We start from the raw sequence: 16,722 nt of genomic DNA, 5'->3' as shown, positions 1-16,722 counted from the left end.
GGCCCGCATAACTTGCTTTAAATTTATTAGGGCAATACTAGATTTCTGTATTTCAAGTACGAGGCGCCCAGAAACAATTAGAAGTCGTACATATGTACAATTAGAAAATCCAACGGCGCAGAAATGTAGGCAACATGTAAATGAAAAAGCGGTTGCTGAGATTAGAATTAAGCGTAGATTAGAGATGGTTAAGCTTCTTGGATTTTTTTTCGTGTCACGAAAAATCGCGACAAAAATTAAAAGCAAAAAAACTTATTTAAGCTGCTCGCCTCGCAAAAACAGCCAAAGCCTCATTTACTTGAGGACGGGTCTAAAATTAGGCACGCGGCCATCTCTAACAAAAACCCAGTAACTGATCATAAGATACCTAATGAACGTTACTGCTCGCCTGGTCCAAAAGATGAATATTACACATCCCAGTTTACATTTTTTATCAGTTTAAACGAATATCATCATAATAAAACAACATTGTATGTACAAACATTTTCTTTTTAAAACATTACTATTTATTTCTTTTACTATTGAATTTAATCAGATTTAGTTTTGTTTTGCGTTCATCATTTGTTTTTCTTTTAAACTATTTTACAGGTGATAGACTATATTGCGCTTAGTGAACCTACATGCACTCCTATATATAATTTATTTATATATATATATTTATGTATATTCTTGTCAACATAATTTCTTCGGCTTTCGACTTACTAATAAATAAAAGAATTGTACAAATGCAGAATAAGAATCAGATTCGGAATCGGAGCCAGAGCGTAAAAGTGTGAATACGAGAACACCAAGAAAAAGTCACAAGAAGCACAGGACTCGATGGACAATAACATAGAGAGCGAGATTTCATTTGAGATTCTGGACATTTTGTAGATTCATTCGATTTTGGCGATGCTGATCCGAGCCGAATCAAAGTGCACCATGGATATTCCAGGTGGAATGCGGCAGAAAAGATTCACAGATCAATCAACAACATGGCCGATGGCTATCCAACTAGACGCCCGGATACAGGGGCAGCTTGGCGGCGTCCACCTTCTCCTCCACCTTGAACGAGGGAAACAGGCCGACCTGGTTGGTGCGGGTGTTCTTGCCCTTGGAGTTACCATCCCAGTGGTTGCCGGCCACCGAGACGAGGTCACCGACCCGCAGCTGGAGATCCTCGTGCGTGCGCGGTTTGTGCGCGATGACGACGCGCCGATTGTGCGCATTCTGTCCGCCATAGTAGTAGATGTCGTCCAGCGACTTGAACCGATGCGCTGCATCCGGATACAGCGTCTGCATGATCTCGTAGGCTACGCGGCACACCTGGGACGAAAACGTGCAGACCAGGTGGTCGGACATGGACAGCAAATGGATGTCCAGGATGATCCCGTTCAGCGCGGTGTCCGTGTATCGTGTGGATACGGACGCCATGCGAGCTACCTCCGGATCACCAATGATCTGGTACTGTGGGTACTTCCTGCGCGCCTCGTCAATAACCTGAGCATCGTCCGAAGCGAGGAAAATGCGACGCGCCACACTACTGCCATTCACCTCCAGCGTGCGGTAGTAGTCCTCCACATGGGTCATGTACTCCTCCACACTGTGGCAGGCCGCCTCCGTTCCCACTTTGTCCGTGCGACGGACATGGACCCTGCAAAAGAAAAAGAATAAGGGGTAATTTTAGATAGGTGGGCATTTATGACAGGGGTGCAGTGTAATATGTCTCCTAAAAGTAAAAGGAACCTTCTCCGGCAGCACCTCTCGACCACTTACCCCACAATTGGACGCTCCCATCCCAAATTCCGCATGCCAGAGACGAGGAAATCCCGCGTCGTCGTCTGCGGACGCAACAAATACTTGAGGAACTGGCCCACCCACCAGACGATGGGGTCTCCATGCAAGCGCTTGAGACGCGGCGCCAGATCCTCAGGGACGGCGAGCGGCAGGTACGGTGGTCTCGGCATCAGCGAGTCGATAATGGGCAGCACCAGCACCTGGGTGTTCGGTTTGCCCGGCCAATTGTATGTGTTGGCGGTGCCCGCATCGTGGCAACTGTTGGACACCGGCTGGAACACCTCCTCCCAGCCACCCTTGTGATACCGCCAGCCGCGGGATTTTAGTATGAGAGTGCGCTCGGTGGCGTAGGCCACTATAAAGCAATACACCACATGGTGCAGTTGACAGCCGTATCCACAACCCTGGGGATTTACAATTTGAGAATTACATAAGGCGTTCAGGTTTAATGTTAAACTAACAATACTCCCATTTATCCTAACCTTGCCTCTTCCCACTTTTAAAGAATACGAATGTTTGTCTGTTGTTTATGAATGGAGCTTAATAAGAATAAGAATATTCATCTGCTTTCTATAAATTTGGTGATTAAATATTTAATTGCATACAAACTTTGTTTTTGATTTATACTCTGTAAAGCTTAACAGACTTTTTTACTTTTATGAAATTATTATTTATATAAGTTCTATGAGCTTTGGCATTAATACCAGGAAAATAACAAAATAATTATAAAAAAACTTGCTTTAAATAGAATACAAAAAAATAGTTTCCTGTTTTAATAAGTTGTCTTAATGATTTTCTAGCCAAAGGTTCAACTGTTCGAAGTGACTTCATACCAATATAAATGATAAGCTCGCTCTACGATATGTAGCTTTAGGAATACTAATTTTACCCAGAAAGCAAAGAACTCTATAAAACGCACCTTGTTGAGCTTGCAAACCAGCTTGCGAGCGTTCTGACAGTCACTGGGATTCTGGAGGTGGTGTAAGCGGCGCTGCACCAAATCGCTCAGGTCGCGCGCCTCCTTGTGACGCCACGACTCGTAGCCATCGGACTGACGGAGCCGCTCCATGTCGCTCAGCAGCGAGCGCTTGTGCTCCGCGCCCTGCAGCAAGACCTGGTTGATGGACTCCTCCAGATCGGCGTTTCCATGGCCGGCGGCCACCGCCTTGCGCACCTTGCCCAGTTCGCTGCTGAAGAAGTTCCAGATCTCACCGATGTTTGTCTGGATGCGTCTGCGAGTGAACTCATACTCCAAGCTGGGCTCAAAGTCGCCATGATCGGGGGCACCCGCCTCTAGTAGATCATTGGGTGCCGCCTCGGCCACATTATTCCAACCGCGCAGATCGGCGGGCGCTGACTCGAACATGGATTCTGGTTCCGGTCCGGCGGCTTCCGCCCCCAGTTTGGGATTCAATGCATCGTTCTCCAGCCTTTGCACCAGTTTTAGTGCGCTCTGTTTGTCCAGCTGGTCACTGAAATGGAGAGTATGTGGTGAGTAAAGCAGCTTATTGCGTGTTATTCCGCTGACGTGCCATGCATAATTAGCCACACTGCTGAAAGATGGGAAATACAATAGCTATCGCAATAAGAGCTCTAAGAATTCCAGAAAATTACACAAATTAAAAAAAAATTATAAAAGGCGTTTAAAGCCTTAAACAGATTATTTAAAATGTATGGCAATAGAATAAAAACTATTATTTCTTGTTTAGTTAACTATTGACTTGCAGGCTGGTTAAAAATAACTTTTTGTTAAGTTAATACAAGTGTTCTACGGGTTTAATCCGGCTTCAAGGTGAGTTTAATACGTTTTTGTTACGTTGTTACGATTCGAAAGCTAGTATTTAAGGACTGCAACAATTAAGTGCTCGTATATAATGCATGAATTTCTTTTTGTTAAGTTATGACAATTATTTAGCGATTATTTGGGGATTTTATACAATTGTGAGTCCACTGAACTTTTAAAGCTAGTATTTAGGGAATGCAACCATTAAGTGTTCGTCATAGTGCATTAATCTCTTTTTTATGTTTAGGTGTATCAAGTATTTTAGGGTTTCACTTGGGAGTGCAATGAACTTTATAAAGCAGTAATTTCTTTGGGTGCCAAAACTGTTGTGCTATTCTGGTGCCCTCGACTGTGGTCCGAGCTCCATCCATCTGTGTCCACCTACCTCATCAGCTCATCGATGAGCTGTTTGAGCTCCTCGTTGCGCTGGCGCGTGTGCTCCAGCATCTGGAGGGCCTGTGAGATGCGGCGGGCGTTTAACTCACTCTCGCCGGCGGCCTGTTGGCCCTGTGTATTGGTCAACTTGACCACAAAGACGTAGACCAGGCCCACCCAGGCCAAAACGAAGATGATAAGGGCGCGGGCCCATGAGTTGGCCGAAGCCCCGAACAGCTGACGCACCAGCAGCATGGCGGCACCTCTTCCGTTTCTGTTCTGCCCTCTGCTCGCCGGGTCCTCTGCACGGATCAGAATCTCTCACGGGAGCCCAGGGATCGGGGAACAAGGAACTAGGAACGTGGGACTCTCTATGAGGACTTTGATTCGGAGCTGTTTCGATCCCGACACATAGCCACTGGTCCACTAGTCTAGTCCCATTTAACTCCGATCTGGCCAACGACCAAGGCGATCCAATGTCATGGTCGGCGGGGCGGAGGGGGTATTGTTCGATTTATATATGATATGTGGGGGCTGGCTGTGGCAAATTTCGAGCCGCTCACTGAACTCCACTGCTAATGAGAAATATGGCTTCTGGGGCGGCGGGGGGATGTGCCGATCGGGCAGTCGTGGCACAGTTAATTTATGTGCGAAATTATTCTATATGTTTCTGTCCTGTGTTTTCTTTTGATTAGTGCCAGTGTTACCAGATTGTGAAAATGCTTTCCCCCCAAATGCAAGCAACGAGAAATTCTCACTAAAAAATCCCCCCAAAATTCAAATGCGAGCCAAGTTTCTAAACGATGTTGTGAATATAAAGTTTATTATAAATATTATCAAATTTTTTTGAAGCATAACATCTTAACAATTATTATCCCCTAAAATGTTCCCTAAATGTCCGAAAAAAAAACTAAAACCCACAATCCGGGAATACTTATTTGCATCGGCCATAATATCGATTGCTTAAGTTCTAGCTGATATCTAAAGTTCTGTATTTCCAGAAAAATAATATATAATCTTAATAAAATACAAATCACTTGAAGCAAATAACCCCGTTTATTGTTGTCATTAACATCTGCGTATACAATCTTCTAGCTGCTTCGGGAGTTATTTTAATTTGTGCATTCATTTGAAAATATGTATACTTTTTTGCAAGATAATATGTTAAAATATGCCACAACAAATAAAGATACTAATTTGATGTTTAAATGCAATTACAATTTTAAACAATTCCAGCCCCAATTATCGCATATTTACATACTCACGTCTATCGGAAGACCTACTGGCGTTGCCATACATGACGTGTTCTTGGCCACGATAATTCGATAACAACAACAATAACGACTTCAATTGACATTATCCGTAACGCCTTTTCAAATGCAAAGTTCCAAAATCTTATTGAAGCGATCCAACAATTCAAGATGTTTTGGTGATGGTTTGTTTTATGCCGTGTTCTCTTAATATTTCACATTTTATTTGGACTTATGCTACTAATAATAAAAATGATTATAATTTTGAGATGGTGTTTTTTTTAGGTCCGACCGATCTGCGTGTTGTATGGACCGTGGATTTCGGGGAACCCACCGCTACCGACAACCCAAACTACCCGGAGATCGGTCGGCCTGCGCCGGGTGCAATTAAGATGCAGTTTTCTTATGTTTGCTTCCGTTTCTTTTCGGAAATCAAATGAAAATGATTATTATATAAATTATAAAAAATTCAGTATATGTAAAGTTAAAAAAAAAGTTTTACACATAAAATATAAATTATATTATTATAATTACGACCACAAAAATTTCTTAGTGTTGAAATGAGTTTTGTTTTGTTTCTTCCGAGTGTGTATGTGGATGTTGTGTGTGCTGCGTGTGTGTGAGAGAAAGAGAGCGCGAGATGCTGCGGGGTCGAAGGTCGGGGGGGTGGATGTGGTGGTTTGGGCTTGGTTTATGCGACGAGTTTTGATTTATTATTAAATTTAAATACTTATGTATATAAATTACTTTTCTGTTTTATTATAATTATTGTTTTTTCCATCTTAATCATTTTGTTTTGTATTTTTTTTTGTTTTTATTTTTTTTTTGTTTTTGTATGTAGTGGGCAACTGCGGCATTTGTAAATTTCTTTATATTTAAATGTTCCTTTTTGACTGTGTAAAAATATCGATTTTCATCTGATCTTGTTTTATAGTTACTATTCATGTTATGCATTTGCTTTTCGTTTCAGTTTTAATAATACGTTAACGCTGCATTCTGAACTCTCTTTTGCTGCTGCTGCTTGTTCTTCGGATTCTTGATCGGATTCTTCATCTTGGCGCGCTTCCTATGCTATTGAAATGTTTGTGGTTCTCCTTGCTGGATCGGGATCTTATATTCCGCTCTGATCTGATCGGCTATGTTATGTTATGTCGGTGTTTTGTGGTTTTTGTATTGTGTGTATGAGAGTGGTGTGTGTTGGATGTTTGCTTTTCGTTATATGTTGTATATATATATATAATATATTATATGTATGTATAATTAGTTGCTTAATAGTAGAATTTCTTGAATGTTGTTGTGGTAAAGTGTAGGTAATGTTGCTCTATGTCTCTATGTCGACTCAACTGCACTACATACATATGTCTTTCCACCAGATACGCGGCGAGCCGAACCGAACTGAACCGATCCCCGTTTTCGCATCCGCATCCGTATCCGTATTTCGTATCCTATCATCACCTCCGCCTCATTCGCTGCGCAGTTTCTTTAGCTCCGGGGACTTCTCCCCCACGTCCACACCCACTCCACCGGCGCTATTCAGCTCCATCTCGCAGTGCAGGGCCGTGCGCTTCTGTCCAATTGCAGGCGCCGAATCTGCATCCTCTGACTCTACTGGCAAAACGGCATCCGCCGCCTTAGCCTTGTTCGCCGCCAGCTGCTGTAGCTTACTATCCCGCACAATGCCGTTGCTGCTATTGCTCTCGTCAGCCTCTAGCTCCGCCTCGTGTTCATCCTCCTCTTCCAGCTCGTCCTCCTCCTCGTCCTCAACCTCGTCCTCATCCTCGTCACCCAAGACGCCATTTCCATTTCCATTTCCATTGGCTGCTGCTGCAGTCGTTTTGCTGGCTGGCTGTGGTACTGCTGTGACCGCCTCATCTGCTGCCGAGGAAGCCACCTGGCCGTTGTTAGTGATCGGCTTGTTAGTTTTGAGTGGCTGGCTCGGCGTCTGCGTTTGATTCGGGGTCTGGGTCGAGGGCTGTGTCGGAGTCAGGATGGTCAGGCTGTTGGTCTTGGGCGGCGCCTCCTGATTGCTTTCAGAGTCTGAGGCGAGCGGTGTGCCACCCAAACCAGTGCCAATACCCAGGGCTATAGGCTCTCCATCCTCCGTGGACGTAGTGGCCGTTGTCTGCGTAGTGCCATCATTATCGTCGATGATCGGCTCCTGGGAGGTGGAATCGTTCGACACAAAGTTGGAGTCGCCATCCTGTAGGGCGGCGCCGACGGCAGCTGCGTTGCTGTTTTTCTTGGCCTCGCCCGACAGCAGGGGCGTAAGGGCAGCCGGGTTGGTGTTCTCATTCTCCGTCTCCGATTCCGTAGCAGTGTTGCGACCGCCTGGGGATAGAAAGTATCGGGTTAAGCATCAGTGGTCAATGTATTTACTGGACGAGCTGCGGTCAGACCACTAGCACAAAGAAAATTGTGCCTGCTATCTGGGGTGTTAAGAAAATCATTTGATATTTAAAGATTTTCAATTACAGGCGCCAAAAACTTTTAAAAGCCAGCAATTACATTTTCTTTAGTTGTTTTCAGTTAATTTGCAGTTACTTAAGTTACTTAATATTTTTCCTCAAATTATGATTGAACAAGTTTCAATTACTAACTAAACAAGTTTGCAAATGATTTTAAAAAAATTCAATAGGTTTAAAGATAATAAAGATTTCTTTGTAGTATCGCTTATTTACAATTAAACTGTTCGGCATTAGACCAAAAAGCAAACAATTTAAACTATTAGAAAACGTGATTACAAAACTAGATTTCTGGAGACTTCTAATAAGAGACTTGTGTGCAACATTTGTGCGACGTCTTACCTGCTCCCTGGCTTTCGTCGTCTAGATCAACGGCCACACCGTCGTTGGTGTCGTCACCGTCGAGCACCTTGTTGCTGCTGCCGTTTGTGCTGAGTGAGCCGGTGCCAGTGGCGGCTGCGCCGGATCCCGGCGACGGCATATCGTCAAGCATCTCGGGACTGAGATCGTTGGCCACATAGTGCGACCAGAGGGCCAGCTCCACGCGATGCGGCGACCAATGTGGCGTCTCGCCACCCACCTCCGCATTGAGGCGCTCCACGGTGGCCTGGATGTGATTGACGAAGTTGAGGTACTCCTTGGTGGTGTAATCGATGCCCTCGATCTCTGGTATGGCCATCAGGCACTCGTCGGCCATAAATGGTGCCGAGTCGGGGGCGGCGGCTGCCAGCAGGGCGCTGGCCATTGTGGTCCCGACGCCCTTGAGGTTTGATAGCGCTGTGATCGCCTGCTCCAAATTGGGCAGCTTACGGAAAGCCTTCTTCGTCTCCTGGATGACGGCGCGCGGTGTGTTGACTTTTACAAGGTAAGACAACTGCGGATAGAACTTCCCGCGCGACTGCTTCCATTTCATTGACTGGACGAGCTCATCGTAGACCATATGCGCATCCTTGCCGCGAGCCTTGATCAATTTGGGCAATTCATTCTGGTACCACTGGTCCAGACGGATCAGCTCCTGCGGCTTCTTGCAGCGCTTCTCCGCCTTCAGCTTGAGCACCTGGGGATATATCTGGTAGCAGTACTCGAACTGTTTGGTGTTCCCGTTCTCAAAGAACGACACCGTCGCCTTGCCGTTGGACATCTTCTGCGGATGTGTCGTCGTCGCCTGCTAATGGTTGGTGATTGGTGATTTGGTGGGTACGGGTATCTTGGTATCTTGGGGCCCAGGACGTTGGCTACTTCGAAAGTGCCCGGCTGACTGGCTGGCTGGCTGGCTTAAATATGTAAGCCAAATCTTTTGCTGGCTGTTATCGGCTGCTTATTATCCTTATCCTGTCCACTCCGAGCTGCTCCTGTCAATGTACTGCTATTCGTGAGTTGCGAGTCCCGGCGAGCGGAGGAAAGAAAGAGGACAAGAGAGAGAGAGCAAGAGCAAAAAGAAGCAAAATGGAGAGAGAGGAAGAGAAGAGGCACACAATTAGGTTTACAGTTACATATGCAAGGGGGATCGGGATCGATTGATTACTGTTAATGCCACTGCTGTCTCTGTTGTTTGTTGTATTTACTCAATCCGATAATCGCTCACTATTTGCCAAAAATCTGCTCGCTTCATCCGCCGTGTGCACACAACACACAAATCGAATTTCTAGTGTCGTCGTCGGGTTCTTTTTGGTCCGCCACACACACAGAGAAACACTTACAAACACACACGCTCTCGCACACCCAAAGAGAGCCAAACGCACACAGAGACGGCCCAACACACACACACAATTATATACAGGCAACAGCAGCAGCAGAAAATTTCTTTTTCATCTAGGTTTTCGAAAAAATACGAACGCGAGCATTTAATAAACGAATGCTTTTTTCGTACTTCTTGTCTTTTGGCAAACGCAAACGCTGAGAACAGCTTTTCACCAGAACAGCGCACGCACACAGATGAGTGGGTGAACAACAAATACCTTTTAGTTAGTCGCCGCCAGTCTGCCTTTCCGTCCACATCCAAACAACTACTCCAATGCTTTGCTTTTGCTGTTTTTCTGTGTTGCCTCTGCTTCGCTTCGTGCTGCTTCTTCTTCTTCTGTTTCTGCTTTCTGCCTGTCGCAGGGGCGTCGTTGGCAACCGAATAAAAGGGGTTATGTTCGCGAGCACGCCACAAAAAGGATCTCGGATGCAGCTGTGCGCTGCTAACTCGTGTGACGGGAATTGGGAATGGAATGGGAATGACAAAACGAACCGGGAACAGGAGTTGTAGCTATCTCGCCCGCACTTACTGCCCGAATGTATCTGTATCTCTCTTCTGGCACCCCTCAGCGTTTCGTTTGCCGGCGACGTCTGTGTGTGCTGCCGACGCTCTGCCTCTGAGGCACCTCTGCTACAGCGATTGTGCGCAGCTCCTCAGTTCGCGAAAACCAGTCTAAAGCGGGGGCATAAACCCTATATCATGTATTCAAATGCTCGCAAAGTTTAACTGCGAACCTAATAATTTTATAATACATTTTTAAATGTTAGCACATACATTAATTCGCAAGAAGGAATACATAACTTGATTACATGGCCAATTGCAATACAAACTTTACCGATGTGCCGAATTATTTGACTATCGATAAATTTTTATTTGCAAACTAACCGTGCGCTTAAGCCAAGTTTATAAATTTAACCTGAATTAACCACCTAAATTATTTTGGAGATGTCAACGTTGAACTGAAAGTATTATTTTTGCTCTTCGAAAACCTACTGGCAACAACATAATTAATAACTTAACTAGTTTCACTCATAAACTTTTTGTTGAGTTCGCGTATTTAATAATTTATGAAATCCATAGCATGAACAGCATGTCTCTGGTTTTTCGCTGCTTTTGTTGTGCCAGTTGCCAGCGGCAGCGGCGTCGGTGTGCCATTATTCATAAGGGGGTGCGTCAGGTTTGCTGAATTTTTCAGTCTTGTTTGCGCAAAGCAAAATTATTTATGGCTCAGCACGAACGCCGATAGAAATGCATATGGTGTTGGGTGGTTAAAACTCTGCCTTAACATTTAGTTTAGTGCTTATAATTTGCCTATTTAAATATTAAATGTCTCTATCAATCATTTTTTAAATGGCTGGAGAATTCGCAGAACCAGAGTTCTTTGTTTCAGCACTTAACATGAACCTAGCATGTTATTTTAAAGCAATATCCGTTTCAATAAGCTGAAAACATATGTATGTACATATGTAAACGAGCCTAATGCGTACAACTAATTATTTTATTTCTTAAAATTTTTAAATATATTTTTAATGTATTATTAATATTACGGCTCACTATAATCAAAAACAATTAAATTTTCGAAATATTTTTTTTCTTTTTGACGTTAACTTAATCGATAACAGCTGCTTGCTTAGAAATTCCAACTACACAAGTGTTAGGTTCGCCAAGTTTAAGCTGAGCGGTCGGCCAGCAACTTGATATTTCAAAAACCCTACTTAACAGTCAACTCAAGTACGATCCCCCCGCTGGTACGCCCCTCAGTTCGACTATCGCTCGTTTGCCTTTACCGCCATCATTCGCTGTTGCCGTTTTTACCCTATTCGTCGTCGTTGAACGACGAGCAACATAGCAGCTGCAATTTAGCTGTTTCTGCCTCTTCTGTGTCTGTGTCTGCCATTCGCTCATTATACCCTTGCACAAGTTATTAACATTTCTACGATAAGGAAGAAATTTTCAACTCCATTAAGAAAGCACAATTGATCAGGTGCGTCGATTTGGACTTGCTCTGATTGTCTGAAAGCTGTAAGGACCAGCTCAAGAACTATCGATAAAGAACTTCGAACGCATTCGACTTTATTAATACAGAATATAAGTCATAAAAAAGTTTTGAACAAATTACAAATTACAAGTTACATAATCAATGACTTTTAAAGTTCGCAGGGTATATTAACCTCGACTAGCCGAAGTTATTATTCTTTCTCGTTTTGCCTTGTGCTCGCCTCAGTGCTTACACACACACAGTCGCGCCGCTGCATGTGCGACGCGGCGATATGCGTGCGATATATCGCATCGATATTCGATGCGGATGCCCATCTGTTTGCGGCGTTTTCCCGCTTTCCCCGTTGCAAAAACCCGTTTTTCGAATTACAAATCCGGGTTTATTTCAAAATCTATCATGATTGATTTTCAATACCCTCGCTGCAGAGCGGAATCCGGAGTGATTGGATTCTCTCTTTGTCATGGCTGTGTGTATTAATCATTCTGTATACGAGCAACTTTTTTGCACACACCCCCTCCCAAATTAACTACGTCTCTGTGTGTGATTCGCTCGTTTTTTTGTTTTGCCTGTTTCGTTTTTCACGCACCAATACACTCACGAACTAGAGTTTTCTGTAGCGTTGCCAGATTGGCGGGTTTTGAAATTTTTAAAACCGTGCCAGACCGCAGAAAAATCGGACATTATTTATTCTTTTATTGATTTTCAGTCCTTTGCAAAATTAATAATTACCGTAAATTAATATTGATTATGGAACTGCCATAAGCTTAAAAATAATTTTATATTAAATATTTAAGGTAACGAGCAAAAATAGTATCTGATAAATTTTTAAAATCTGAAAACCTAACTGAACTATTTTGTGAAATAAAAATTTTATTTTTCGTTGTTGGTTTCTATTTATTTTGGACACTGATATTTTGCCACTGAGTGGAATGTACATTTTGAAATATTTTTGTAATATCGATTACCAGCCGGACTTTCGCTATCGACAGTCACTTGTGGCAACCCTAGGCATTTTTAAAGTATCGAAAATTTATTTTGTATCCGGACGTGGTTTGGCTCCCAGCAGTTAGATCTCTCAAACCGTTTCGAACATCATGTTGGCCAGGTCCATTTTATCTGTGGCGGTGTGCGGCTTGCTGCTGTCGCCCCTCCTGCCCAATGCCCAAGCGGCCCAGGAGGACGACTCCAACGCCGGCAAACAGGCTGACAAGCAGTTCGCCGTGGAACTGGACCCGGAAACCTTCGATACGGCGATTGCCGGCGGCAATGTCTTCGTCAAGTTCTTTGCGCCCTGGTGAGTTGCATTCAGTTTCCCTCTCCTCCCTTTGCTTTCACCAAAGAAAACTGCGTCCCAAATTGGCCAACTTATGCCGGCGAATCGCAGCAGTCCACATAGGTCGTTTATATTGTGACCAAGCCACGCACACATAATTATAGGTGGTGTTTCGATTTTCATTTTCGCCAATTGAATTGGATTTCAAAAGTTAGTTTTTGTATTTTGTTGATAATCAAATAACCTATATTAAAATTGATTGATGGAATTAAAAGTTTTCTTTTTGTTAAAACAAAATTGAAGTCATTTATTTAAATAGAATAATTTTTATTAAAAAAAAATTTTAAAAATGTAAAGCCCATTGATTAATATCTAGAATATAACAAAAACTTACATAGAAATTTTATTGTTTAGATCAAAAAGACATTTTTGGGAGAAAAATATTTCCTTTTTCCAATTTTGAGAAAAGTCCTTAGACTTCAAACTGAATATTTTAAAATACCTGAAAGGCAAATGTGTAAACCGGAACACATTTTTATGTTAGTGGGCAGACACAGATTTGCAAACGAAAATGGGCTCGTTTTTTGTATATTTTTATTTTTGCGCCCATACCTGAAGAAATTGAGTAACATAAATTTGTGACCCCCAATTTGGTCAAGAAGCCAGAGATTCGAGGAATGGAAGATTCGTCATAGCTCCCAAACGAATCGCACGTTCGTTGATAAGACGATCAGAGGGGCTTTGTTCAAGAACCTACTTGCCCCTTGATTGACACACTAAATACTCAAGATTTCGGCCACTACTATAGTTTTCGTTCTCAGACCTTATCAAAAGCCATCGCAGTGTCTATGAGCTAATTTGATTAGGTTCAATTATGTTGCTAAGAAGTGCTCTACGAGACTGATTACATGGGGGAGCTCGAAATGCGTTTCGGCATTAGCATTAGCCCCTGATGATAAACTCTTTGTTCGGGACAATTTGTTCGCAGAGTCTTATCGCGGTTCATTGTATAGTATTCCTTTGTATTCGGAAAACAATTAAATTTAAACGATTTGGCGAGTCTTTTATTTTTAAATTTAATCGTAACATATTTAAAGGGTTTTATAAGATTAGGAAGTATTAGTAAGAAAACGGATTCGTATCGAAAGACTGAAATCCTATTGCGTTTTGTAAAAATAATTATAGAACCCTTTAGTTAATAACCAAAAATATTTTTTTATTTAAAGCTCATTTAGCAATTTTTATGAGCTAATGTTTGTATTGATATTTTTATGTCCGTAAGGTTTTTATTAAAGTGAGTATAAGGTTAAAAGTTGAATAAAATCACTTTTAAAAGTTTTTTTTTTTACTGGGATTCTGGACACTGGTTTAGGTTGGTTTTGAGTCCTTTTAATTCTTATATCCGCCGATCATTAAGACCTACATACGTTCTGATGAAAGCAAAAAAAGAAAATAAACATTTTTCTTTAAACATTTAGTTAGGGATATAAAAGAAAAATAACAATTTGTTGAATGATTTTATATATGTATATGTATGTATTCTAAATTTAAAAGCTAAATCATTTCCTTCTTGCAGGTGTGGCCACTGCAAGCGCCTTCAGCCGTTGTGGGAGCAACTGGCGGAGATTATGAACGTGGATGAGCCCAAGGTGATCATCGCCAAGGTGGATTGCACCAAGCACCAAGGTTTGTGCGCCACCCACCAGGTCACCGGCTATCCCACCCTGCGCCTCTTCAAGCTGGGCGAGGAGGAATCTGTGAAGTTCAAGGGCACTCGGGATCTGCCCGCCATCACCGATTTTATCAACCAGGAACTAAGCACGCCCGCCGAGGCAGATCTGGGTGAGGCCAAACGCGAGGAGGTCGAGAACCCCAATCTGGGCAAGGTGGTGGACCTCACTGAGGACACCTTTGCCAAGCACGTGTCAAGCGGCAATCACTTTGTCAAGTTCTTTGCACCATGGTGCAGTCATTGTCAGGTAAGAAAGAATTGTACCTCCCCATTCAATGTTGTAAAATTATCATTTACTTTCAGCGTTTGGCACCTACTTGGGAGGAGCTGGCCAAGGAGCTGGTGAAAGAACCCGGTGTGACCATCTCGAAGATCGACTGCACCCAGTTCCGTTCTATCTGCCAAGACTTCGAGGTCAAAGGCTATCCCACTCTTCTTTGGATCGAGGATGGTAAGAAGATTGAAAAGTACGCGGGAGCCCGTGACCTGTCTACGCTTAAGTCCTATGTGGAGAAGATGGTGGGAGTGCCGCTGGAAAAGACTGAAGACAAGGCCGTCGAGGAGGAGGCTACCAAGGAGGCTGCCGCCGAGGAGGAGGTCAAGAAGCTGACCCCTCAACAGCTGAGCGGCGAGGCGGAGTTCGACGAAGCCATTGCCGAGGGCGTGGCCTTCATCAAGTTCTATGCCCCATGGTGCGGACACTGCCAAAAGCTGCAGCCCACATGGGAGCAACTTGCCACGGAGGCTCACCAGGCGCAGAGTGCTGTGAAGATCGCCAAGGTGGACTGCACGGCGCCCGAGAACAAGCAAGTGTGCATCGACCAGCAGGTTGAGGGCTATCCAACTCTCTTCCTCTACAAGAACGGGCAGCGCCAGAACGAGTACGAGGGCAGCCGTTCGCTGCCAGAGCTGCAGGCCTACCTCAAGAAGTTCCTTGGCCACGACGAACTCTAAGTCCGCAGGACCCGGGGATCAGCAGCAGTCAAATGAACAAAAAATCGCCCGCCAAACTAATTAATGTAATCGTAATATTTTCTCTCCGAAACACCAGCAACAGAAGCCTCTGTGAGGAGCCCGCATTTAAACAACATATGTATCAATAATACCCAAAACATAACGTGCTAGCTGGAATCGAAGTCATTCATCTTGTGATCTTAGTTCCCCCACTGTGTTCATGTTTTCGTCCTTGTGAGCTGAGTTTGGATCCCTTTTTTTATGTTTTTACTATTTACTTTAATGGGACACAGGACTGTGTGCACGAAAAAAGACGTTTAGCGATCTTTATTTTCAATTTTATGTCATTTTGTGGTCAGCAGGCTACTTTTAAGTCATTTCTAGGAAAATTTGTCAACACAATACAAATAAATATCAATTGGAAAACATATGTCAATCTGTTATCTGTACGTTGTTTGCTAAAGAAATAACAAGCAAGGGTGGAAGAAAACATCATATTTAAGCTACAAAACACATGTTCTACTTGTTGAAATGTTTGTGAAGCACAACCTTTCGTTTTGCAAACAAGAAGTGAGAAAAATTGCGTTTTTAATCCAATATTGGGGGTTTTTCCATATATCTGCCTATTTGGCCATTTAATTATCAAGGTTTTTGGCCAAATTTTATAAGCAACTTTGTGTAATCTAGTAATCTAGTCTAACAAAAAAAGGCGCGCATCACCTGTTAAAGTATTGGGAAGTTGGAAGGTATTTTATTGGAACTCTATTATTTTTTTTCACCTTAGGTACTTTTTTTTTTGTTTTTTAACAATTTTATTAAAGAAAAGGCAATTTTATTAAAGAAAATTTTCTTGTATTGTATGGATTCATATATGATTTTTAAACGAAAAAAAGGAGGCTTATTTAGGTCAGCCGGCTTCAGCTTAATACACTTAAACGAATCAAATAATCAAGTGATAAGGTCGTCCGATTTTATTATAAAAAACGTATTTCTGAAAAGGATAAAAACAATTATGTCTATGGAATGTTTGGATAATGAAGTAAATACTTATGTATATGAATAATTAAAAACAACGATTTTATTGTTTACTTTGTAATTTTCCGAATGTTTCAATGACAGCTAAGTAATAATATAGTTTTCTTATTATCTTCAAACTAAAGACTTATGAGAAAGTTTTAAATCTTTAACTTTTGATCTTAGCCTACCAAACGGATTTCAGTTCTTCTGTTTGATGCTGATCAAGATTATATTTACTTAATTGGTATCCACTGCAAGGGTATATTATTATTTTTATTTTAATATTCAGCCTTATTATTCTCAAATTTTAAAGCTTAACTTACCGAACAAGGAATATAAGCTTCAGATATATATTATTCT

The 16,722-nt window shown here is 42.6% G+C and overlaps 3 protein-coding genes across 6 annotated transcripts; 1 reads left to right on the top strand and 2 right to left on the bottom strand.

Moving 5' to 3' along the window:
• Positions 1 to 534: 534 nt before the first annotated feature.
• LOC108041103 (alpha-(1,6)-fucosyltransferase) lies at positions 535 to 4,641 on the bottom strand. The gene is made up of 4 exons (XM_017118898.2): positions 3,945 to 4,641; positions 2,696 to 3,248; positions 1,756 to 2,180; positions 535 to 1,633 (listed from the first exon to the last, which is right to left on the bottom strand). The coding sequence occupies exons 1-4, from the start codon at positions 4,187 to 4,189 to the stop codon at positions 994 to 996; spliced, it is 1,863 nt and encodes a 620-aa protein (XP_016974387.1). The 5' UTR covers positions 4,190 to 4,641; the 3' UTR covers positions 535 to 993.
• Positions 4,642 to 5,370: 729 nt separating this feature from the next.
• LOC108041104 (homeobox protein cut) lies at positions 5,371 to 9,980 on the bottom strand. Of its 4 annotated transcripts, none has more exons than XM_017118899.2 (3): positions 9,605 to 9,980; positions 7,989 to 9,012; positions 5,371 to 7,512 (listed from the first exon to the last, which is right to left on the bottom strand). In XM_017118899.2, exons 2-3 carry the CDS (start codon positions 8,785 to 8,787, stop codon positions 6,647 to 6,649), a joined length of 1,665 nt encoding a protein of 554 aa, XP_016974388.1. In that variant the 5' UTR covers positions 8,788 to 9,012; positions 9,605 to 9,980; the 3' UTR covers positions 5,371 to 6,646. The 4 variants fall into 4 exon arrangements, with proteins under 4 accessions (XP_016974388.1, XP_016974391.1, XP_016974390.1 ...); XM_017118902.2 differs by having other exon boundaries at positions 7,989 to 9,009; XM_017118901.2 differs by lacking the exon at positions 9,605 to 9,980 and adding an exon at positions 9,517 to 9,586.
• Positions 9,981 to 12,402: 2,422 nt separating this feature from the next.
• On the top strand, positions 12,403 to 15,775 carry LOC108041118 (thioredoxin domain-containing protein 5 homolog). Its single transcript, XM_017118925.2, has 3 exons — positions 12,403 to 12,680; positions 14,236 to 14,638; positions 14,695 to 15,775. The coding sequence occupies exons 1-3, from the start codon at positions 12,481 to 12,483 to the stop codon at positions 15,343 to 15,345; spliced, it is 1,254 nt and encodes a 417-aa protein (XP_016974414.2). The 5' UTR covers positions 12,403 to 12,480; the 3' UTR covers positions 15,346 to 15,775.
• The last annotated feature ends 947 nt before the right edge of the window (positions 15,776 to 16,722 follow it).

This window comes from Drosophila rhopaloa, unplaced genomic scaffold, assembly GCF_018152115.1.
Source record: "Drosophila rhopaloa isolate 14029-0021.01 unplaced genomic scaffold, ASM1815211v1 contig_3, whole genome shotgun sequence".
NCBI lineage: Eukaryota > Metazoa > Arthropoda > Insecta > Diptera > Drosophilidae > Drosophila > Drosophila rhopaloa.
The sequence above is the reverse complement of the archived record's forward strand: the minus strand, read 5'-3'. Positions and strand labels throughout refer to the sequence as shown.

Coding starts and splice junctions, on each gene's coding strand:
- LOC108041103 (XM_017118898.2), bottom strand. CDS start 4,189: ATGCTGCTGGTGCGTCAGCTGTTCGGGGCTTCGGCCAACTCATGGGCC. Junction 3,249..3,944: donor CTCATCGATGAGCTGATGAG/GTAGGTGGACAC, acceptor TCTCCATTTCAG/TGACCAGCTGGACAAACAGA. Junction 1,634..1,755: donor TGGGAGCGTCCAATTGTGGG/GTAAGTGGTCGA, acceptor TTTCTTTTGCAG/GGTCCATGTCCGTCGCACGG.
- LOC108041104 (XM_017118899.2), bottom strand. CDS start 8,787: ATGTCCAACGGCAAGGCGACGGTGTCGTTCTTTGAGAACGGGAACACC. Junction 7,513..7,988: donor CGACGAAAGCCAGGGAGCAG/GTAAGACGTCGC, acceptor TTCTATCCCCAG/GCGGTCGCAACACTGCTACG.
- LOC108041118 (XM_017118925.2), top strand. CDS start 12,481: ATGTTGGCCAGGTCCATTTTATCTGTGGCGGTGTGCGGCTTGCTGCTG. Junction 12,681..14,235: donor GTCAAGTTCTTTGCGCCCTG/GTGAGTTGCATT, acceptor TCCTTCTTGCAG/GTGTGGCCACTGCAAGCGCC. Junction 14,639..14,694: donor CATGGTGCAGTCATTGTCAG/GTAAGAAAGAAT, acceptor ATTTACTTTCAG/CGTTTGGCACCTACTTGGGA.